The sequence below is a fragment of the Centruroides vittatus genome, unplaced genomic scaffold (genome assembly GCF_030686945.1).
Source record: "Centruroides vittatus isolate TY-2023 unplaced genomic scaffold, ASM3068694v2 contig_506, whole genome shotgun sequence".
NCBI lineage: Eukaryota > Metazoa > Arthropoda > Arachnida > Scorpiones > Buthidae > Centruroides > Centruroides vittatus.
Genome location: NW_027122293.1, coordinates 456554 through 480569, shown reverse-complemented (window position 1 = coordinate 480569; position 24016 = coordinate 456554). Strand labels below are relative to the sequence as shown.

At 28.0% G+C, this 24016-nt stretch overlaps 1 protein-coding gene across 1 annotated transcript in view; it reads right to left on the bottom strand.

Annotated features, from left to right (window-relative positions):
- Positions 1–2148: 2148 nt before the first annotated feature.
- The window catches only part of LOC136978345 (oxysterol-binding protein-related protein 6-like), a 94427-nt gene continuing 72559 nt past the window's right edge, over positions 2149–24016 (bottom strand). Inside the window, exons 18-25 of the mRNA XM_067274052.1 lie at positions 20543–20680; positions 19346–19409; positions 17625–17703; positions 13995–14136; positions 12911–13055; positions 8470–8596; positions 6058–6180; positions 2149–4052 (exon numbers count right to left, since the gene is read on the bottom strand). Of these exons, the coding sequence (XP_067130153.1) occupies positions 3944–4052; positions 6058–6180; positions 8470–8596; positions 12911–13055; positions 13995–14136; positions 17625–17703; positions 19346–19409; positions 20543–20680 (927 nt within the window). The 3' untranslated portion in view covers positions 2149–3943. The remainder of the gene's footprint in view (positions 4053–6057; positions 6181–8469; positions 8597–12910; positions 13056–13994; positions 14137–17624; positions 17704–19345; positions 19410–20542; positions 20681–24016) is intronic.

The window sequence follows — 24016 nt, the reverse complement described above, 5'->3', positions numbered from 1 at the left end:
GATGACCCTCTTCGGATTTTCCAACTCGTCCTTTTTCTATCCTGATGTGACTCTCACTGGATTTGACTACTTTTCGTCTAGACTCGACATCCTTACCCAGACATGACGTTCTTTTCCAGGTGTTACAATGGACTTGTCTCCCGAATGTAATACTAGGCCAATAACAAATTTGATTTCCCGAATGTGACGTGGTTCATCACCAGATGTGACATTCGACTGACCTTTCTTCCTAAACAGTCGTTATGGGGATTTAGCTTTTGGTTAGGTTAGGTTAGTTCAGGGCTTTTTGCTCCTGTCATAGTTGTTTGCAAAGAGACAAATAATTCGTCTTCTGTCTGATAAAAGTAATTACGTTGCTATTAGATAATAAATGAACTTGTTGCTTCCTCATTATCTTGCTTTTTGTAGGAATATTTGTGAGAAAGATTTCTCCCCCCCCATCTTTAGAGGATGATATGACCACTCATTGTACAAGTAAATTTTTTTTCAAAATCTCAAAGGTTGATGGTTCTTCCGTTTCATTTTTCTATCAGAATTTAGGCTGCCAAAAGATATTCTAGGAATGCTCACGTTCAGACATAACATTCCTCTACAGAAAGACATACATTGTTTAACCTTTACTCAATCCTCACACGCATACACCTCACTCTGTAATTCAACAAAATGAAACAACCTGAGCACTTGCTTCTCACAAATCCAACCCCTCGAGTTCTCATTCATTGGAAATGCCAATTTTAAAGATTTAAATTGGCCTTAAAAAAGACCTTTAAATTGGCAGCTGGAAGGGACTCTGGTAAATCACAATTCAATTTAATTTAAAGAAGCATGCAAGTAGAACTAAGTGAAAAAGTGACCAAACCTGGCCACTAGCATTCACTAGCACGATTACATATTTTCTATTTTCTTAATCTTTTATTCTTTTTTCAACATCACCGAAAAAAAATTGGCTTGTGGTCCTATATTTTTTATAGACCGATAAAAAGCTGATTTGCCTTAGCATGAAAGGTACGATAATTTGCAAAGTTTTTATAAAGAAAAAGAATATTTTGAAATTTTTAATCACAATTATCAGAAATACAGTACATTTTGTATTGTTATAAATATAAAAATGACAATTTTTTTATATTTATATCATTGACTAATTTGAGCAACCTCCAAATATATAATTTTCTATAAAACAAGAGCTTTTGGAAGTCTGCTCCTTCCCTCAGAATATTTTGTCCCTAAAATACAAATCCTTATAAGAGTACATCTTCAAAAGCATTTGGTTTATAGAAAACAATGTATTTGGAAATGTCTGTTGGAATAAAGCAATGTGTTTTGATGATAAATGGTAATCAGACTGTAGTCATTTTTATATTATTTAAAAATCAAATAACGTTGAGTAAACAGGTTTATATAAATATTAAATGTGTAACCAACTGTATTCAGTTGATTATACTTTTGACATGTGCTAAGAATGATGAAAATATATTTTTCTACTTAGAGTCATTAGATTAAGGCTTGAATTGATAAATTAAATGTTATGTTAATGTTTCTAATACATGAAAGACTGTACCGAAAGAAAAACACAGTATAGTAATTGAAATGAACTTTAATAGAACAACAAAAATGAAATTTTTATATTTATAAATGAATGGAGAAAGTTACAGTGGCATATAAATAATAACATCTATTGTGCAAAAATACACAAAAACAAATTTATTAGATGATGTTTTGCATAAAAATTTTTTAATATCCAAAAATATAATTTGTCAAAAAATTCTGGTATTATTATTATTAGCATTATTATTTTTATCACATTTGATTGAATTTTACGTTTTATTTTCAATATTTTTAATTGTGAAAAATTACTAATTTTTAATATTAAATGAAATTTACATAGGTATTAGATGAATAACAATGCAAATCATGAATTTATTATATTAAAAACTAATAAGCAATAATTACAATTATAACATTTAACACTTTAAAACCTGCATGACAAAAAAAATCATATGATTGAATAAATAAAAGTAATAAACTATACTGACATTAAATAACAGATTGGCTTTAAAATGCATAACATAATAAGGAACTTTACTACATAATAAAATCGATATTCTTATAAAAATACAGGAAATTTCTAAAATTTAACGAAGTTACAAGAATTTTGAACTATTATTTTAAATGAACTCTTTAAAAAATTGATATAGTTAATAAATATAATAAGCATAACAAAATGAAAATCTTATACTTTGATTTTCATATATTATTATATTAAATTTCTTATACTGCTTCCGACATTTTCCAGTTGATTTCATAATTACAGTAATATCAGAGTATTTCATTTCAAGCATTACCATATACAAATTAAATATTTTTTAAAAATAATTATATTCCTTTATTTAAATTAATCGATATATTAAATTACCATCTCGTTATCATTAAGTTATTAAATAAATTATAATGTTACAATCGTGTTTAAGTAGTACGAAATCGACTCAACAGTGCTTCGGTTTTTTGAGTTTTATGCAATATCTAAGTAGGAATTATTTTACTGAATTTAAAATTTTCAGTATATGTTTGTAATGTAATTTTTTATGTTACTAGTATATATATAGATGTCTGCATCTGCTTGTAAATTTAAAAGACAACACTGTGAAAAAGTTTTTAATAATGACATAATCTAGTTTTATAAAATTTCATTCTTTGAAAAAAAATGGTCATTTTAACAAAATTAATAAAGAAAAATTCAGAATTTTTTAAATGTACTTCTGCACATTAATTATTTATTAACTTGGCACAAAACCATAATTTTTAATAATACATTATTTCTTGTAAAGGCACTAGAAAATGTTTTGATCATATAGCTGTACCGTATCTGAGATTCTTGTGTATAGCTATATAATTTTATTTTATTATATCAACAAAATTGTAATTGCAGTAATATTTCCATTTTTCAAATTTTTGATATTCTCATAAGATTTGTAATAATATACAGTGTATATTTTGAAACAGTTATTTAACATTATTAAATTTATAATGTTTAACATCAGAAAAGATGACACATACATATATATATATATATATATATATTTTTATATATGCAAGAAAAGGAAGCTTGCATCTGAAGCAAATTTATTTATTTTTATACTTAGGACAAATTTCTTTTTTTTCACGATTCTTATAAAAGCTATTTATAGTGACTATACAATTTTCACTCAAAATTGCAACTACCTTATCACATATTTGTATTTTTCTATCTGCCAGCTTACTGTACATAACAATTCTAATGATAGTCTTTCAACCAATCATAAAATTACCTAACATTGAGCAATAACTAGTCAACTGCTGCAAAAAAGCAACATGTCTTATTTTAACCATACAAGTTTTAAAGTTTTAAATAAAATATTATCTTTAAACACATAAGTATATTTTCTCCCTATATTTATATATATGTATTGCATGTTTTAGATATGTAAAAGATTATTTTTTTTTTTAGTACATTTATGTATATACATTTGATATTAAGCAATTAAATTACTACAAAATAATTAAAAATAAATGTACTAAACTGAATTTAAAATACAACTTAAAATTATCTATATAAAATTTTTGTTAAAAGCTTAATGTAGTAACAAAGTATTTAAATTAAATAATATTGCCTCACATAATTTAAAACATACCGATAAATAAAACTTTTCTTAATATAATAAAATATATATCTACATTTTATACAGTTTTGTTAATGTAGTCATTAACTTTTAGTTTGAATTGTCTCTCTTTCATTAATTCTGTATTCAATTATAATTCCAAACATCAACAATAATCTTAAGTAGCAATCTTTTAATGCTATTTTTCTAATGTTTGTGCCAATCACAGGCAAATGACAATTGTCAAGATTTAAAAAGTGCCAATAAGAAAGAAATGTGCTAGCCAAATTTCCTGTTTTCTTTTAATGCTACCATATTTTAACAGGAAAAGTAATGTTGACGAAACCAGGTGATGCTCGTGTTTCCCAATATTTGTGAGTATAAACCCAAGCCTCTCTTCCGTCATCTTTTTCTTTCCTAAATATTACATCAAAAATAAATAATAAATGAAGTAATATAATTTATTATTTGTATTACAAAAACACTCACTTATTTTTTAAGTTTATATTACGTAATTACTTTAAAATTGTATTTAAAAGTTTATTGGTATTTACTTTTATTGCTTAATTTTATGCTCATAAGGATAAAATTTTATTGGAAATGTTATCCAGAACAACAAAAGTTGAAATTTATGTGAATTAAAACTGTTTTTACTAAATGGCATATCAAAAGTGTTCAATTGGCAGCTGTCATTGAGTGCCAACAAAACTGTATGTCATCATCTTAGATCTTGATGTAATAACAATCATTAACCAAAGAAACAATTGATATCCAAACAAAAATATTTGAGATTTTAAACTGATAGATGACAGTTTTTACAAATTTTTTCTTAGTTTTTCTTTGATAAAGATCAGTTTGGCATTCAAAGCAAAATATATAAAACAATAATACAGGTAAAAATCGTGGGGGTATCACTTCAAACTGCCAAGCCTATCTTTACAAAAGAAAAATTCTTAAGAAAAAAATCTCATTTAACTTGTCACGTCAAAATTGTCATAATTTTTTACTTGTGCAAATTTTTTTACATCTCAAATGTTTTTGTTTGGATTTTATTGTTCTTTAAAATATGAATATTCACAAAACTTTCTAGTAAATGAATAATTTATGTTCATATAATTCAATATTAGCAATTATAAATAATCTACACATCCAAACGTTACACTGAAAAAAATTATAATGAATTCAAAATGCTAGACACTGAATAAAGAATTAGGATATGGAAAATTTATAAAAAGTTAAGTTATAAATATATCAGGTAACCAAAAAAGTTCTGTCATTTTTTGTTGAAAGAAAACAAACATAAAAATGTATAGGAAATAACACAATTTATTCATTAAAATAACCACTCTCACATTTAATAACCTTTTCCCAATGGGAAACAAGCTTATAAATTCCATTTTTATAAAAGTCACGATCTTTAGAGTTGAAAAACTTCTCTAACTCCGTTTCCATAGCCTCTCTATTTCTGAACTGTCAATTTCGCAGATGATTATCTAGGCTTAAAAATAGGTGATAGTCAGAAGGGCTAATGTCAGGGGAATAAGGAGGGTGCAAAAGAGATTCCCATCCAAGGGTCTGAATTGTGTCAGAGGTCACACACATGACTTGAGGCCTATAGCATTATCGTGTAGGAAAAGAATGCCTTTACGGTTCACTAAAGTTGGCTGTTTTTTCAAAAGTGTTTGGTGAACTCGACGGAGTTGGTCACTGTACATGTTAGCAGTAATAGTCTGGCCAGATGGTATAAGTTCATAGTGAACAATTCCATTTGCAGTCCACCATACGCACAATATTGGCAGGTGTCAATTGATGAGCTATCCATTTGCTGAGCTTGTAAACTTTCCTAAGACTATGCAAATGTAAACGGACAGTTTCATCATTTACGAAGAACCTTTGTGCTAACATCTGACAAGTTTGAGCAGAATCTTCTTCGATTGCAGCCTGTAATTCATCATCATTAATGACATATGGCCACCCTTCTCGTGGCACATCTTTAAAGCAACTCATCGCCGGAAGAAAATTTTCTAAACCACCTTTGGGTGGTGCGAGTGCTGACAGAACCTTGACCGAAAGCCTGGCATATTTTTCGAGCCGTTTGCACAGCATTTGTTCCAAGTTTAAACTCATACGACATACAAGCATGAATTGTAGAGTTTGGAGTACTCATCTTCAGGTCAATTTTTATAATATTAAGAGATAACCTTTCCACTTCTCTTTATATAAGATGAGTCAGCATTAAATCTTGATTAACATATTGCTGGAATTTTAGTGCCATCTATTGTGTATTGCATGTAACATTGTTTAAACTTTGTAGTTTCACAAAAAACGACAGAACTTTTTTGGTTACCTGATATTATTGTGTTCAGAAACAAACTTACAAAAGTTACATAAAATCCAATCTTAAAATTAAATATTTTCTTACCGAAACCACATTGGAATATGTTCAATATTTTCTTCTTCGCGTTTCTTTCTGCGCTCTCTTTGTGCTTGTTCCAATTGATTTTTTATAGTTTCTGCCATTTGGACACTTCCTTCTTCTAATAATCTATTAAGAAATCAATAAAACAAATGAACAATTATTTATTGTGACATTGTCACAATGCAGGGCTGCAATTTTTAATCATATTTTTAGTTTATTTAATTTAAAATATATGCTATACACATCAAATTTGTAGGGTCTTGTCCCTATACATCATACTTTTCCATTAACAATAGTTGTGCCAGTCATCTATCTAACACCTGTCAGGGGAATATTTTTGAATTGAAATAATGTGATTTCCAGTTTGCACCAAAAGTTTGTATATAGTTAAGTGGGACCTCCTACCTCTAAGGTTTTCATACTTGGTCTCATCGTTCATCTATCTAACTCAGTTCTCAAGATTAAAGAAAGACAGATAGATGACAGTGGGAATTTATAGGTATACAATTTTTTCAAATTGCAGCCCTATAACACACAAAACATAATAAACTGTTTTTAGTTTTAATCTATTTTTTTATTATCACTTACTCAAATAAAATTTTAATTGATATTTTTCATTATGACATAATTCATAAACTACATGATTTTCAATTATGTAGTATTTTTTATCTTCAGATAAAATAATTTTAAGGCAAGAAAACTAAAATAACCAATAATTAAATTTAAACTGAATTTTATCGAGATTTAATGTAATCATCAATTCAGTGTAGATAAATAATTATACTGAATAATTATATTGCTTAAACTCAAAACACTTTTGTCCAGGTATAAAATAAACTATGAAATGATTACAATTATACAGACCAATATTCAATTTCCATTTGGGACAATATATCCCTCTTTTCTATAAAGGACAATGTGAGGATCACATTTGAGAAGGAATATATGGCATGATTTTCGAACAATACCATTGGTGGACCAATGAATATACAAGGTGAAGGGTCACTTCAATCAGTGCTTCAGTCGTGCTTTAGTCACCCTTTAGCCACAGTACTTCAGTTATGTTCAGTCATACTTTAGCTATATAATAGATCCTGCTCATTTTGACACCCTTGCCAAGTGTCAAATCGTGAAGAACTCTCCAAAACTATAGAACTCCCTAATCTCCATCTCCAGATGTTGTTAACACTCTGATATCTTCATCATATTTGAATGTATTGTAAACAGGTAACAAATTATTATTTTTGATGTGAACTCTCTCAGGTTGAGGTCTGTTGAGATAATGAGTACTTAGAGCAGGGATGGGCAACCTGCGGCCCATGACACATAAAATGTGAATAAATATATCAATTTCCCAGCTTAAGAAAGTATGCAGCAAAAATTCAAACGTTATTTTCTACAACTTATGTATGTGAATAGTTTTTCCCGCAATGAATTTAGTAAAAATTAAAACAAGAAACTGGCTAACAGCCACATAAAAACTAATTTAAAACTAGCAGTGATGAATATTTAACCAAATATTTCCAATATATTACGTTTACATCAGTTCCAGAAGCTAAATCAAGTATACCTATGCTAATTTATAATTATATATGAATAAATAATTCTAATTTAACATTTTTTTTCTCTCTCTCTTGTATGCAGCCCGCATCAGTTCAAAAGTCTTAAAATGTAGCCCTTACATAGAAAAAGGTTGCCCATCCCTGACTTAGTCTGTAAACATCTCTATTTATATTTTTGTATAGTTACTTCTTTGATTAATTCATTTTAGTTATCAATATGAGTAGATTTAATTAGTTGTTTAAATAAATAGTTTGTTATATTTTAACTCATCTAAGTGCCTAACTCCATCATCGTTCCCATGTATATTGTCAATTGTGTGTAAGGTAGACCCTCCTATATTTTATGCCACTCTGATAAAATTAAGTTCAACTACAAATCGTGAATTAGGACACAAATAATAACTATCCTAACTGGTGTTAGGCTCCTGACGTATAGGACAGAGAGAAATTTTACTGATCTCCCTTATCTACTATAATCAAACCATCCTGAACAAAAGGTGATCATCTCACAGATGATTCTCACAATTGGTGTCAGGAGTTTGGGGTATTTATCCTGGCAAGACCTAATCTTACAATTTGTGTCACAAAGCTCTCACAACAGATTCTCTTAATGTTTTTTATCATCATTTCTTGTTCCTTACTGCAGAGAGATTACTGCAAAGATCTATAAATTCTAAGAGACTAAATTTTTTGATTTATTTTAATTTATTGATATATTCACAATTATTAATTAATCAATAAATCTGTTTTCATCTAATTAGTCTGTATCTTACTGTAACTCAATTTATTAAACTAAATATAGAAAGTTAATTATGTTATAATTTAATTTAACCAACTATTTCTTAAAAATTACCTTTGATCAGGTCGAAGCCTTGTATCTGTGGGAGGAAGAAGTTTAGCCACATCAGGATCCAACTCATTTAATTCTATAGCAAAAGTCGTAAAACCATAATACATTTCATAATCTTGAGGCATAGCACCTTTTAGAAAATAAACAACAGCTTTAGTTAAAAATGGTTTAAATTAATACAACATCAATAAATTATTAATTATTATAATGTATTTTATTTCCATATTATTATATAAATTTTATATAAGGATTAACAATTGAGTTCAAGAAATATTTTAAATAAATCTAGTAACTCTAGTAGCATTGTTACTATTAAGTCTTTTGCAAATTATATATAATGTATACTCTGTATTCATAAAAGTGTTTTACTTGCAAATCATTTTGAAAAATAAGCAATGTTCTTTAAAGGCTAAATTAGAGTAATAAAATAAAATAAATTTCATTTGATTTAGTTTTATACTTTACTAATGACTACTAACTACTTAATCATCATTCTAAAATGAGCCCACAGCATGAATAAGCTTGTTTTTACTGAAATTGTGGCCTTATTAAATGAATTCTTTTAAACAACTGATCAAAATTTCCTTATAATATGCTTTTATCATTAAATGACACAGTGAGATAAATTCCTTGATATCAAATATCATCACATCATTATAGATTTTGACACTGATAATCAAAATATTTTTGTATCTCAGAATGGAATAAAAATCAATATACCATATTTTTTGTGTGTATTAATCATGGTGGCATATAATCCACAATGATGTATACCATGTAAAGTATAGCTAAAACAGAAAAACATTTGCAAAACCTGTTCTACTGTATATATCAATACAGTAGGACAGGTTGGTATAATAGCTGCTCCTCAGATGAGTTATAATTGGAATTTAAAATTGGCATGCAACCCACATCTTTCAAATTGTCTTTTAAATATAGATAACCCACAAGTAATCTGCACAAAAATACACACTTCGTTCTCTTTTTATTTGTGAATCATATTGAAAATATTAATTTCATCATTTACTATTATACTTGCGAGAATGCAACAAAACTTAATGTTTGTAGTGAGAGAGCAAAGAATAAACAATAACATGAGTATGTACAGTTCAATACAGACTTTATTTGACTGTGGGAATAAAGCAGAATGTATGACTAAATTTCTAAAGAAAACAATATGATTAATCAAACACTTTATGAATTTATCATAACTGAGCTCAATAAATGAATGCAAAATCTTATTCAAGTAACTTTGAAGTAACATACAGAAATTTGGCAAAATAATCTATTAACTCATTGATATTGAACTAAATATAGAACTGGCATATGGTAAATACTGATTTGAACAGAATTTAAATTTAAATCTTGGTCTAAATGTAACTTATTGTGGTAAATATACTCATTAGTTATTATATAGATAGGAGAAATTATTAAAATTTTATCAGCTTTCAAAATACAGATTCAAGTAGAAGTGTATAATAATATCAATTAAAGCTTGATAATATTCAATTGCCACTTACTGTGTAATGCTATGCAAATGTTAGCTGTATGGTGTTGTTCTAACTGCAAACACTTGTAATGTAGTATTTATTTTATTGTCATAATTAATTAAATTCACTTGCATTTTATACTTTGTGGTTTTTTAATATTTTGATATCATTTTGTAATGTTAGGCAAAAGTTAATTAGCACTTCTTATGTGACTTAGAAATTTTGGTTGAAAAAAGGGCACTAAAAAGATGCTGACCCTGCAGTCACGTTATTTTCTATTTGAGAACATTATTTCAACTTGGATTTTATCATGGTTGGTGGCAAATTTTTCCTGCTTAAATAATGCAGGCTATATTCTTCAATTCATAATAAATAACTATATTTTTCAATTTATTTACTTTATAATTTGTTTAATATAGGTCTAAATATCTTATTTTATTTCATTCAAACAACCTTTTATTCATAGTAGTATTATATGTGATGAAACTTCTAATGAATGGAAATGAATGCATAGATGATTAAGCTGTCAGATTACCACTCTGGAGACCTAGAAACAACACCAAACCTGAAAGGAGATACCTCGACAAATGTACTTGGTGGTGGAATGAAGAAGTGCAAGCAGTGGTTGGAAAAAAAAAGAAAGCATTCAAGACATGGAGACAGTCAGGTGCCAAAGATGACTATTGATACCAAAACCTCAGGTCCTCAGTAAAAAGCGCAGTTGCAGCAGCAAAGGCCAATGCAGCCTAGTTAAAGTGGCAACAGTGCACTGGCATCCTCTGTGACCACCGAATGCAGACCCGGCTGAAGGCGAAAGTCTACAAATCCGTCGTCTGCCCAGTGACCTATACAGGTTGGAATGCTGGCCATCAAGCTCCTGTCATGAACACATTCTCCATACCATGGAAATGAAGATGCTTTGCTGGTGCCTCAGCTTTACCTGACTTGACCACATCCTGAATGAAGACATCCAAAAGATCATGAAAGTGGCCCCAATATCTGAAAAGATGTGAGAAGCAAGACTCAGATGGCATGGACATATCATGTGTAGTGATGAACACTCAGTGGCAAAAACAGCATTACAAGTCAGCCACCTGGATGAGGACCCCGAGGGCGTCCCAAAATGAGGTGGATGGACCAACTGCAAGATGACATGAGAAGGGCAAACATCACTCCAGCAGATGCATTGGACCATACCAAATGGAGAAGGCATACAAGAAAGCAGACTCTGCATAGAAGCAGGACCTCAAAGCTAGGAAGAAGAAGATATTTAGTTACAGTTAATTGTTTATATATATTTTTAATGTTCTATTGTCTTGTTTATCTTGATGGTATGTTGCCTAGAGGAACAATAAACCCAGTGGAGAGGGTGGAAAAAAGGATAAAGGATGTCACTTTCAACAAGGACAAGAAAGAGGAAGATTGCCAGGTTGTAACAGTCCTGATTGTATTATGAAGCTCTGATGAAAAAGAAGAATTGCCTGACATATGACTGTTCCTGTTTTTATGATACTATTGAATAACTAACACACCACCACTTTGGGACTACAGGTATTGTACAGTACCTCTCTTACATAAACCCCCTTCATTTCTTCTATCTATCTTGTACAGTACATCCATCTTAATTTTAAGATAGGTTAAGGCATCACAAGTTTCATCATTATACATTTGTAATGGGAATCACAATAGATAACTGTTGTTTTATGTTTGTATGTACCTTGTTGGGTTCCCATGCAACCCAGTTTAAAAACAAATCTCACTATACCTTTACCATCTGGTTGTCCCACTGTGGGCCTGGCCAAATCCAGACTAATGGGTTTGATAAAGAGGCCCTCTTAGTGCCCACAGGATGGAGAGTGTAAAAAGCAAAAATGAATGAAAATGACCATGTTTGCTTTGTAAATATACTGAAATAGATAAGCGAACTTTACAAGTATGACTTTGCAAATTTTAGTATTTTATTTATTCTATTATATATGATGAGTAATCACCAAATAGATTAAGAAAAACAAAAAGTGAGGAATAGAACAAAAGATGAGGCAAGCATATACATGTCTTTGGTGGTTTTCAAAAAATTACAACAATGGATGTGTGCAAGAGACTTTTCAATTTTTCATGCTTTATAAAGACACTCTTTAGTGTAGACAAAAAAAAAAGTTATCTAATGAGTTAATAACTGCAAGTTAAAATTGGTAGATAACCCAAAATAATTCATAATCATTGCATAACCTGCACCTACTTTTAAACACAAATAACCCATGGATTATTCACAGGATATTACAATATTAATTTGAAAAATCTTAAACTTACAATGAGTAATATGATGAATTCATTATATATTTCTAAGTATAGTTTATAACTTAAATTTTATACTTCTTATTAAATTTTCTATGGTAGCTGTATTCTATGTTGATCTAGTAATAGTCTCTTTAATCCGAAAAATTGACGGTAGACTGCCTCACAGCTTAACAGGTTCAAACTTCTTTGTTGCCTTTTTACAAATGCATTTCGGGTCAGTATTATCTTCTCTGACCCCTCTTCAGTGCTATAAAGCAAAATTTGTATATGTAACAAAAACTAACGTGAGAAGAAAAAACAAGAAACAATTTAAAAAACCGTTTTTCCAATATCTTAAGTTCTTCATAAGTATAGGTGTAAAAGGAGTGTATGAAGAACTTAAGGTATTGGAAAAACGGTTTTTTAAATTGTTTCTTGTTTTTTCTTCTCGCATTAGTTTTTGTTACATATACAAATTTTGCTTTATAGCACTGAAGAGGGGTCAGAGAAAATAATACTGACCCAAAATTCATTTGTAAAAAGGCAATAAAGGAGTTTGAACCTGTTAAGCTGTGAGGCAGTCTACCGTCAATTTTTCGGATTAAAGAGACTATTACTAGATTAATTTTTATAATAAATATTTGAAATTCATTTTCATTAGATATTATTTATAATACCAGGTCTCCAGACACATCTTGCTGTTGGGGCAACACCACAATACAGAGATTCTGTCCATTTTCCAAACAAATTATGTATTACTTCTCCTTCACTTGTACTAATTGTTCCATATACTTCATGCCGCTTATTGGACCAATAGCTAGCCTATGGATATTTGAAATTAAATACACCAATAAGTAAAACATATTTATAAATTATATATTTTAATGCAATTTTTAAATAACACAGTAGTTTTATATAACAACTTTAAAAAACAATAATTTTTTCCCCTACCTAAATCAAGCTGATCATTCATTTAGATTAAATATCAAAAATATAGATTTTATAGTTTTTCTAACAAAATTAAGTAGAAAATGATTGCAATAAATTAAGTAATGTAATGCTTCTATCAATAAATAATAAAAATGTAAGAGAATTTTAAGAAAAGCAATCTCAGTATCATATATGTTTTTTAACATTAAAAGGTTAACACTGACATTCAATTCTTATAATTTTTTGGGCTGCAATTTTCAAATTGCAGACCTATACATTCCCACTGTTGTCCATATGTCTGTCCTTCTTAATCCTGAAAATGGAATTAGGTAGATGAAAATCAAGACCAGATTTGGAAAGCCTAGGGGCTGGAGGCACCTATTAACTATATACGAACTTTTGAACTAGACCAGAAGTCATGATTTCAATTCAAAATTTTCTCAAAAATGGTGTTAGATAGATGACTGGTCATACTCAGTTGTTTTCAGGAGAAGTATGATGTACAGATCAAGATGCTATTAAAATCCAGACAAGATATGGAAAGCTTAGGAGCTAAAGACCCAAATTAACTTTATATGATTAACTTCCAGTGTAAATTCTTTTAAAACTTTTAGACCACCTTTTGACTAGCAAACATCCCCAGTCAAAATTCTTGAAATAAATTATGCCATACTACCTAAGTACTTTATATTGTTAAAAAATGTCTTATGATAAAACAGAGTAACATAAACTTTCAAAGAAAAAATTAACTGATACTATGAAATATATTTCAAAATAAATAATTTTCAAAGTATAATTATTAGAATTAAATGAAAATGAAATAAACTGTACCTTTACAAAATTTAATTTACAGTTAACATCACCAGTTTTATCTGTAATAATCATTTCTCCGTACTGATCTACCCAACGCTGTCCACTAAATAAATTATGTACACAAGTTGTTACTTTGTTCCAGCAATATTGGTCCCCTGTTCTAAAAGAATATCAGATACATTAATACTTCTTATTTTTAATATCTCTTAAGTTTATTTGCGAATTAATTAAATTTAAATACTAATTTAAACTGTTCTCAATTTAATCAAATTTTACTTCAAATGATTTTATAATAGTAAATATGTAAATAATGAGAAATAAACTACATTTGTGCAAGACTTGCAGTATTGTATATAGACTTTATCTATAGGATTGAAAGCTGAAATATATAAATTTATATATATATAAAAAAGATAACACATTTTATTTAAATTAAAAGTGTAAATAAATTTATTTTTTTACTTTTTTACTTAAGTTATCATTACTATATACAAATAAATCATTGCTACATAAATTAATTCTTTATGTAATCTATTTTAATTGAAATAAGTTTAATTTCTTCATATTAACACTCAGAATATTCTAGAAAAAGAATTTGTAGGTTCTCTTAGATCTCTATGCCCTTAATACTATCGTAAATTATCATCATCTACTAGGACTTCTGTATATTAATAAAATTTATTATATTGGTGTAATCCATTAGACACAAACAGGTAGCGGTAGTCAAAATTAAAACAGTATTTCTTTATTTTCATCTGTTTCAGTTTGGTTACTGGTTTTTATTCATTTAATTGTTATATATTGCATATTGTATATTAAAAATTGTATATTGTGTATTGCAGATCTAATGATCTGAGCATTTATTTTGTAATTTTATGTATTTCTATTACTTTGTTCCTCATAAAAAGGGTGAAAAACCTTGTACTAAATAAAATAAATATTTTCATCTGTTTTACCTGCCAGATGAAAATAAAGAAATACTGTTTTAATTTTTACTACTGCCACCTCTCTGTGTTCAATTGATCGCACCAGTATAAGTCCTTTTAAAATATGAAAGTCCTAGTAGACAAAAATAATAATTTACAATCTATTAAAGGCTTTGTTATGTAATGTAGTTAAAATATATATATATATATTTTAACTACATTACATAACAAAGTGTTTATATATATGTATATAATATTTTTTTCAAAGTGTTAGTATGATTTGGATTTGTTATATATAGAAAAACTTATTTACAAAAAGTCATATAACAAATTTGCAAAAGTGTAGTATGTATATACAGTCGACTCCACATAAGTCGACACCCCAAGGGGAAGTAGAAATGTGTCGAGTTATCCGATGTGACGACTAAAGCGAAGTTGGAAAAAAACCACAAAATTACAATTAGGAAAATACAGTAGTGCGTTATACAGTAGTATAGGCTTACAATACAGTGTGTCCTCCATTTACAATTATTCTGTACATACATGAAAAACTGAAAAATTCGTTTAGTGTTGTTTGTTTTGAGCACTTAACCGTCTCGACTTTCTTTTTCAACGATCATGAACACCTTTAAAACATCATCTTCGCAATTGTCAATTGTTGGCAAGTAATGTCTAAGGATTCTTAATGCCTCTGGCATGAGAAAATGAAAAATTGGATTCTGGTGTGACGTTGGCGTAGATTGTATATTTTCTTTTTGTTTATCTGTTATTATTTTATACATAAAAATATATAAAATGTTAAGGCATTTTTATTAATATGTATATATATATTAATAAATATATTAATTATATATTAATAAATAAATTGACTCCCCCTCCTGAAAAAAATGAGTTCGCACCACACATGCAGAGTGAATTCATTTTTTTCAGGAGGGGGTGTGACTTATCAGAGTGTGGGACAGCAAAAGTATGTCAACTTATCCAGTAGTGACGAGTTAAACGGTGTCGAGTTAACTGGAATTTTTTAACATTAATGCCTATGTAAGTTGGCCGGGACCACAGAAACTGACTACTTAACTGATGGTGTCGAGTTATCCGGGTGTCGACTTATGCGGACTCGACTATATATATATATATGAAGAAATGTAAGATACAAGGAATTTATAAAATCTCAGTTCATTTTAATTAAAGCATTAAAAATTTCTGTTTTTCTTGTAAATTTTGGAAAATTTAGTGAAAATGTTAAATTTGGAAGAGAAAATAACTAGTAAGTGCATGTTTGAGTGGATTAACCTATGTAAAAGTTAGAAAAGACCTTAACTTAGGTGACAATTTCAAAAACCTAATCCTGTGAAGACAAATATTTGTATATAAATTTTGGCAAATATTGGTTGAATATTTCTCAGAGTATGTAAAAAATGAAAAACATTCAATCAGTCTCTCTGTATCTAAGAGACATTTCAGAAAATGTTCAGGAAGAGATTGTATGACACTCTTGCATCTCAACTCTGTGCTACAGTAGAGAGCTTGATATTCTATACATCACTAAGTGGAAAATCTTCCATTTTATTTTAAAAAACAAGCTTATCTTCAGGTACTTTGTAAACTTGATTCCAAAGATTATGAAGTTTATCTAGCAATATGTTAAGATCTCATTGAGATTGCAAACTGCAAAAATTTGATAAACACTTTATTCAGTGACAAGACTATGTTGTATGTATTAATTTATACTTGTTGCATTGTGCTTGATAGTTCAATAAAACATTTTTGTGATTATCAACTTTTTCATTACAATGGATCAAGGCTTTATAAACATAATGCATTTTTCAAATTACATTAAAACATTTTTCAAACAAACATTTTCATAATCTAACTTTTTCAAGCCCTGATGATTTTTAATAAATATATAAATTATGTGTTCATCCAATAAAAGAAACAAAGAGCAATTATCAAGTCATTGAGCAAATTCAAATTTACTAATTATTAAATTTTGTAAAAAATAGTTAACCTATAATTAAAAAATTTTAAATCATTAATTTATACAATTAATATAATTCTAATTAAATGTTTTTTTTAAGTGATTGAGCATCTGGTAAGGTTTATTCTCAGATCATTTATATCTATTAGAATGCTCAACCTCTAAATTATTATACAGTGGATTCCAATGTAATGTTATTAATTATGTAAAATCAAAAAATATTACACGAAAATAAAATTATGCGAGATATATTTTTTATATGTAAATTGGCTATTTAGTGTGAATAGTACTAATATCTATTAGTATAATGTCATTATAACTTTTTTTTTTATTATGCTAAAAAGTGATAAAAACAATTGAAATAATATTTATTATTTTATATGATTGTTAAAACTAATTAAATCACAAAAAAAACCTAAACTATAATTATAAATTTTTATCTTCTAAGTTTAAAAAACCCTATAATTAAGAGGAAAATTCTAAATTTTAACATTGGTGCAAGATCTATGCTTTGTCACTCACTATGTTACCATTCATCTATGCTTCACACACATGAAGAATACATGTGCATGGTTTCTCATGCAATGTTACATAATCTATAAACAAATAACATTACATGAAAATAACATAATGCAAGAGTCCACTGTATTTAGTGATATTCATTGATTTTAAATAAAATGAATAAAAATTACTATCAATAAAAGAAATTCTTGAAAAGTTGATTTCAGGATGAAAAGAACCTACCTTGGTAGATGCACATGAATAGATCCTATAGGAAGGATTTCCATTGATTTTCCCCAAAATTTAGTCTTTACTCTCATATCTATTAATAATAAAATATTTTCAGAAAATATACAATTATCATATGTAAAAGCACTCATCATTTTATTAAAAAAAGTGTTGACATGTATTGACAAAAGCATCACTATATTGATACTTTAATTGTATTATATAATAATTTAACCTAATTTAACAAAAAAAAAAAAAAAAAATTTAAATAATTTAGTAAATAAAATCTGAAAATAAAGCTGGAACAGATAACTTCAAAATCAATACTATTCTAATTAAATATCAAACTCAGCTTTTTTAAAAACACTTAATATCGCTGAGAATACTTTATTTAATTAAACACAAACGTTCTCAACCTAATGTAGTAGGCATCCTCAGGTGAACTGGCATTAGAATGTATTTCAAAATTGTAATAAATGGAATGTTCGATCATTATATATTCAAATTTAAAACAAAAAAATAAATAAATAAACAAAATAAAATATACTAAATACACTAAAGCCACGACAATATAAATAATAAAATAAATAAAATAAAATTAATACATAAAAAGGCATCACAATATAAGGGCAGAAATGGACTAAGAATTTTTATATTTTAATTTTTCTTTTATGTAGAACTTCCATGCAGAAGCTAATCCATCTGCATCCCTTGCATTAATACAGCCATCTCTTAATTTACTTTTATAGATTTCAATCTTTTCTTGTTGCAAAGGTAATGATGGGGATGGCATTGCAAAGTTTAACAAAATCTATTGAATGGATTTTGAGAATGAACACAATTTTGTAAGCCTCATAGAAGCTTTGCTAACACTCTGCTTCAATAAATGCTAATGATGAGTAAAACTTTGTTTTTTGCCTTTTTATAAGAAATAATACAAAATTATTTTGTAATAGAATCTCACAGCAGATGGTGTCACATATAATATTAACTTAAATTATGAATGCTAGGAAAGTCACACAAGAGTCATGCATCCAAATACAGTGGAACCTCACTTAATGAGCACCTCTCATAACGAGCAAAACAAACTGTAAAAAAATGACTTGCTTAACGAGTGACGTTTCACATAACAAGTAATGAGGAGAGGGGAAGCCCCAGATTGTGCGCATGCTACGTCAGTCTGTGTTTAGAACTCATTCTGCTAGCATCTTAGTGTCGCTTATGATCACACAATTTTCCAAACTTGTGTTCAGACATATTACATATAAATATCAACAACCATAGCCTGTTATATAATAAACATGCCAAATGATATGCCAAATTCTTGGGCTATGTAAAGGCTATAATTAAATATTAAAAATTATTGTATTTCGATTTTTTTTTTGTTTTCTGCAAATTGAATTTGTATTCCAGATTGGTTCATTCCATGCTAGAAGTAAAGATGATGATGATTCATGCTCTTTAACATATATTGTATAATTTTCTTTGAATAAATGTTATACATAAAATATTTGAGTATTTTTTCTGGTATGAAATGCATTATTGTACTTTACATTAATTTATATAGGAAAAATTGTTTTGCTTAACAAATGTTTCACTTTACTAGTAACATTCTAAAACGAATTATGCTCGTTAAGTGAGGTTCCACTGTATTACTAAACTGCTATCATTGTTATAAAAATGTATGAAAACTATCACTTTTGAATACAAAATTATATATTAAAAATACACTTTACCTTGCCAGAAGATGTAATTCCTAGATTCTGCATAACATGCAGAGATGGGAGGATGATGGCTAACCTTTTTAAGAATAATAATTTAGATAAATATACTTTACAAATAATATAAAAATAATATCAATTATAACTATTTCTTCAGTATAAATATGTTCCAAAAATTTACAAATGTATTGTTAAACTAATTTAAAATTTCACATGACAAGTAACTGTGAAATTCTTTAATACAAGCTATTTATATCACTTTGAAAAAGTCAAAATTATCAATATAAATTAGATACATTATTCTACAATGTTTTCAAAGTATCTAAATTATTCTACAAGTATTACTAGGATATTTCTTTTTTAGCCATTATCTCATATCAAATTCATTTAAATAAAATTTAATTATATTGTTTATTAAAATTCTTTTTTTTTTTACAAATTGTTGCAAATAAATATTATCACCTTCATTAATTATATAATTCTTATTTCCTGATTAAATCCCTATTGAATGGATTAACTAGAGTGATAAAACTTAAGTTCATAGTATCTTTCAAATTTCATTAAAAAAAATTGAAATTATTATTTCATACAACTTATATATTAAAACTTAATTTTAGATATTTTTAACCATACTTTTTATTATTTCAATATTAATTAAAGAAACTAGTAGTCATATATAAGTTTTAAACGAGAATAATATAAATTTAATAAATCAAATAAATTCAGTATTAATTTTACTTTTAAGAGTATTTTTTCAGAGATATTTCAATTTGAAAAACACGACTAACAGACTGATCCTTAAATCTCATATAAAATTAGTAATTTAAAGTTGTACAACATAAAATATTTCAAATATTAAATAGTGTATGTAAATCTACCAATAATACATGCATTCTACAAATTGATTTACTCATTAGACAATTTGTTATCATTTGTATAAGCATTTATATGTAATAGTTTACAAACATGCAAACTATTATATTTTAATTGTTTATTTGATATTACAGTAGTGTCTTATTACGTCAATAATTATAAATATAAATATAATACATAATTATATTCATATCATTATTATTTGTTGTTTAGAATTACTTCCAAATATTTTTAATTTTATTATAAATATATTTTAATTTGTATTCGTTATTATATTAAAAATATTTAGAATACATGTCCATATCCAAAATCGAAATATAAATACATATTTTCATGTACCTGCTCAGCAACAAAACGGAAACCTTTATCTTCTCTAATACACTCATATGTTTCACCGAGTAATGGATTAAATGGTTTGTGACCAGCTCTGTAATAGGAAGCACTGTATGCTGATACTGCAAAGGCAGCAATGTACACCTAAATTGTAAGAAATTTTATAACAAACAATAATTTCAAATATTAAATATACTGAACTAAAAAAAATATATTAAACTTTTTTAACATTATATAATAAAAATATTAAACAGACTTTTTCTACGTCAAAACCTCTGATTTTTCAACTTTAGTAAAGAGCAACAAATTACATATAATTTGTTGTTCTTTAAATTTTTATATACTTTTTGAATAACATAATAATTAAGAAAATAATGATGATAAATATTTAATGTTTTATCTTTAAGTAATATATGTATTTTTAACAAGTTATGATGAAAATATATAAGCAATCAAGCCCAAATCAATTACTAATAAAATTGTTAAAACATTAATACTCCATATTCTTAATTATTAGTTAACTAAAATAAATCTGTGTCAGTATGCCATAGTTTGTTTTTTTTTTCTTTCTCTTTTCCTGTATTTTTTGTTCTACATTTCCTTTATGGCTGTACACCATTGTATAATTTTTAGTTTAATTCATAGTTTTTTGCATTTCTCCTTTGTTCTTTCTTACTTCTAGAACCTCCTAATCTTAATCTATTCTCCTGGATGGTGAGGGCCACTTCGTGGAATCACAAGAACAATGAAAACGATGTTACCTGAGGGCATGTGTGCGGAATATAGGACAATTTTTAGCTGGTCTTCGTGGAGTGAAGATGAAGAAGAGTGCTGTGTTTTCGAGACCTGAGAGACAAGTAAAATTAAACTGGTCTAAATGAAAAGTTTTGAGCGTATTGGAATGACGGCACAGTTGAATCTCAGATATACAGAAAAAAGGAAGACAGAAGCACAAAGTTAGTCCAAAGAAGTTCCACGTGGTCCCTCATGGAAGCTGAATGATGTTTGCACATCCTGGGAATTCTAGTCCTTTTTTTCCTATCAGCTATTTTTCTATTTCTTGCCTCTATGCTCTGATCTCTTTTTCCCCTTAGCATAAGTTAATTTTTGAGGGTTAGTTATAAGAAAAAGCCTTATTGTATTACGCAAGCTTGGATCCTTTGTAATCTCTCTGATATTGTGTAATTGTTCCGCCGACATTTTGGATTATTTTGGTAACCGCCTGTTATACTGTTAAGAGTTGGAATCCATCAAAACCTGCATCTTGTATTTGTAAATAAATAATATTTCCCACAATCTGCTGTGCATAGTTCCTGTTTAGTGGATTCACCCTCGTCAGCAATGATGATTCTTTCTTAACTTCACACTTTCTACCATTTTATAACTGTCTTTTTTCTTTACTGAAGGGGGTCTACACCAATGTTGTCCTGGGAAATGCTATCCTTTTGTTGATAAGAACTAGTCCAATAGGTTTTATAGACAGTATATACAGGAGTAAAAGAGCCTCAAAAAGGAACTTTTTGATGAACCTTTGGATGAGAATAGAAAGGAGATGACAGTTTCACAAGGTGTGTTGGTAAGGTAAGAGATCTTCACAATCAGAGAAGATTAAACACAGAGTGACACATTTTGAATTTTGGAGGTTATTTTGTGAGAAGATGGCATCCCCATTTCAGTCAAGATTGAAGAAATCATTCTATAATCCAGACCAGGTGACCTAATTTTTCAATGGACTTGATCAACCAAAGAATTGTGGTACCCCTTTGTTCTCGCTCAACTATTCTTCTATCCTTGACTTATGTAACTTGGACTCAGTAAAATCCTTTCTTATATTAACATTAAGATTATTATTCATAGTTAGTTTTAAATATTTAGTTTACTGTTTCATTCCTGCAACATATTAAACCTTTGGTGTTAGCTGGAATTCTTTGTATGCATTTTTGTGTTTTTAGTTATAGACATAAACCTGCTATTATTGAAAAATTGTGTTTGTAACTGTTAGTAAGACTGTATAATCAATATTTCCAATTCATATTTTTTAAATACAGTATAATATATTATTCTCTCTGTTTATTCAGACTTGAAAGACATAACTCTCCAATAGTTACTGTTCAATCATGAAAAACATCATATTTATTACCATAAGTCCATTAATTTATGTTATACTTTCATTTCAAAACATATCAAAATTTATAATTAAAAAGTAAATATCAATAGATGTTTCATTCAGCATCTTGATTAAATATTCGTATTTAGATTGAATTTATGACAGAAAAAGGAATTTCTTTTCGACATAAATCAATTCAAATCTATAGTTTTAACTTAAACTTAATTTAGGAAGACAGAGAAAAAATACTTAAAACTTTACTAGCTTTACTAGATAAAATACCAGTAATGTCTAAGTATTTTTAAATCTATTTTAAATCAAACTATAAGAATCAGATAAAAAATATGAAAATTGTTATATATGTAAATATTGAAAACCAATAAATTTACATAAAACAATAAAAAAATTATTAGCATTCTGTCTTATTGATGACAATAAATTTATTTTAATTCAGAGAAAATTTGTTGACAGAGAAAAAAAAGTTTAATATTGAAATAATGTATATTTTAAAAATCATAAAACAACTCAATTTGATCGCGGTCTTTTTTGTGCGATTTTTTACACGTGCAATGTGTTCTTGTGCAATTATTCTTTGTGCAGTATACCAATTTGATTGAAATTCATATACCTGCACACAAAAAAATCACACAAAACAAATCGCACAAAAATAGACCGCACAAAAACAGGTTTGAGTGTTATATCTTAAAAATCATAAAACAACTCAATTATAAAGAAACAAGTAGCAGTCTATTAACTGTAAACCCCATAGACCATGTGATGACAGTCAACAGAACATGGCGGCGATGGACTCGTGCTGGTCACTACTCTGATATCTAGGTACACTAAGCGTGAGAGGTAGGTGAGAGGCTCTTAGTTGAGTTTGGACTGTAGTCGTGTGTCAATTGTGTGTGGTGACATTTATTTACTATTAAAGTGCAGTTGGTTATTTTTTATGTACAGTCAAGTTTATTTTTGAAGTTTTACGTTAAAAACATTTACAGTACATACATATGTACATTTGTAGTTGTTTTAAATGAGTAATTTTAATAAATAATGTACATGTGATTGATTTGAATTTTATACTTCCCTTTAACAATCTTAATTCAACATTATTCAAGTAGCCTAAACATTATATAATTGTAAAAATAACGTTGCATTTGAGTTTTTGTGCCAAACATGGTCTTTTCGAGTTACGAACTTTTCGACTTGCAAACGGCCGCTACGAACAGATTAAGTTCGTAAGTAGAGGACTTACTGTATATTAGTTCATTATATTAGTTTGATAGCAGAATAAAGTTTTGATTTCAAGCAAATGTATGATATAATGCGTGATAATTTTACAACAAATAAACGTACATGCATAAATGTTTTAT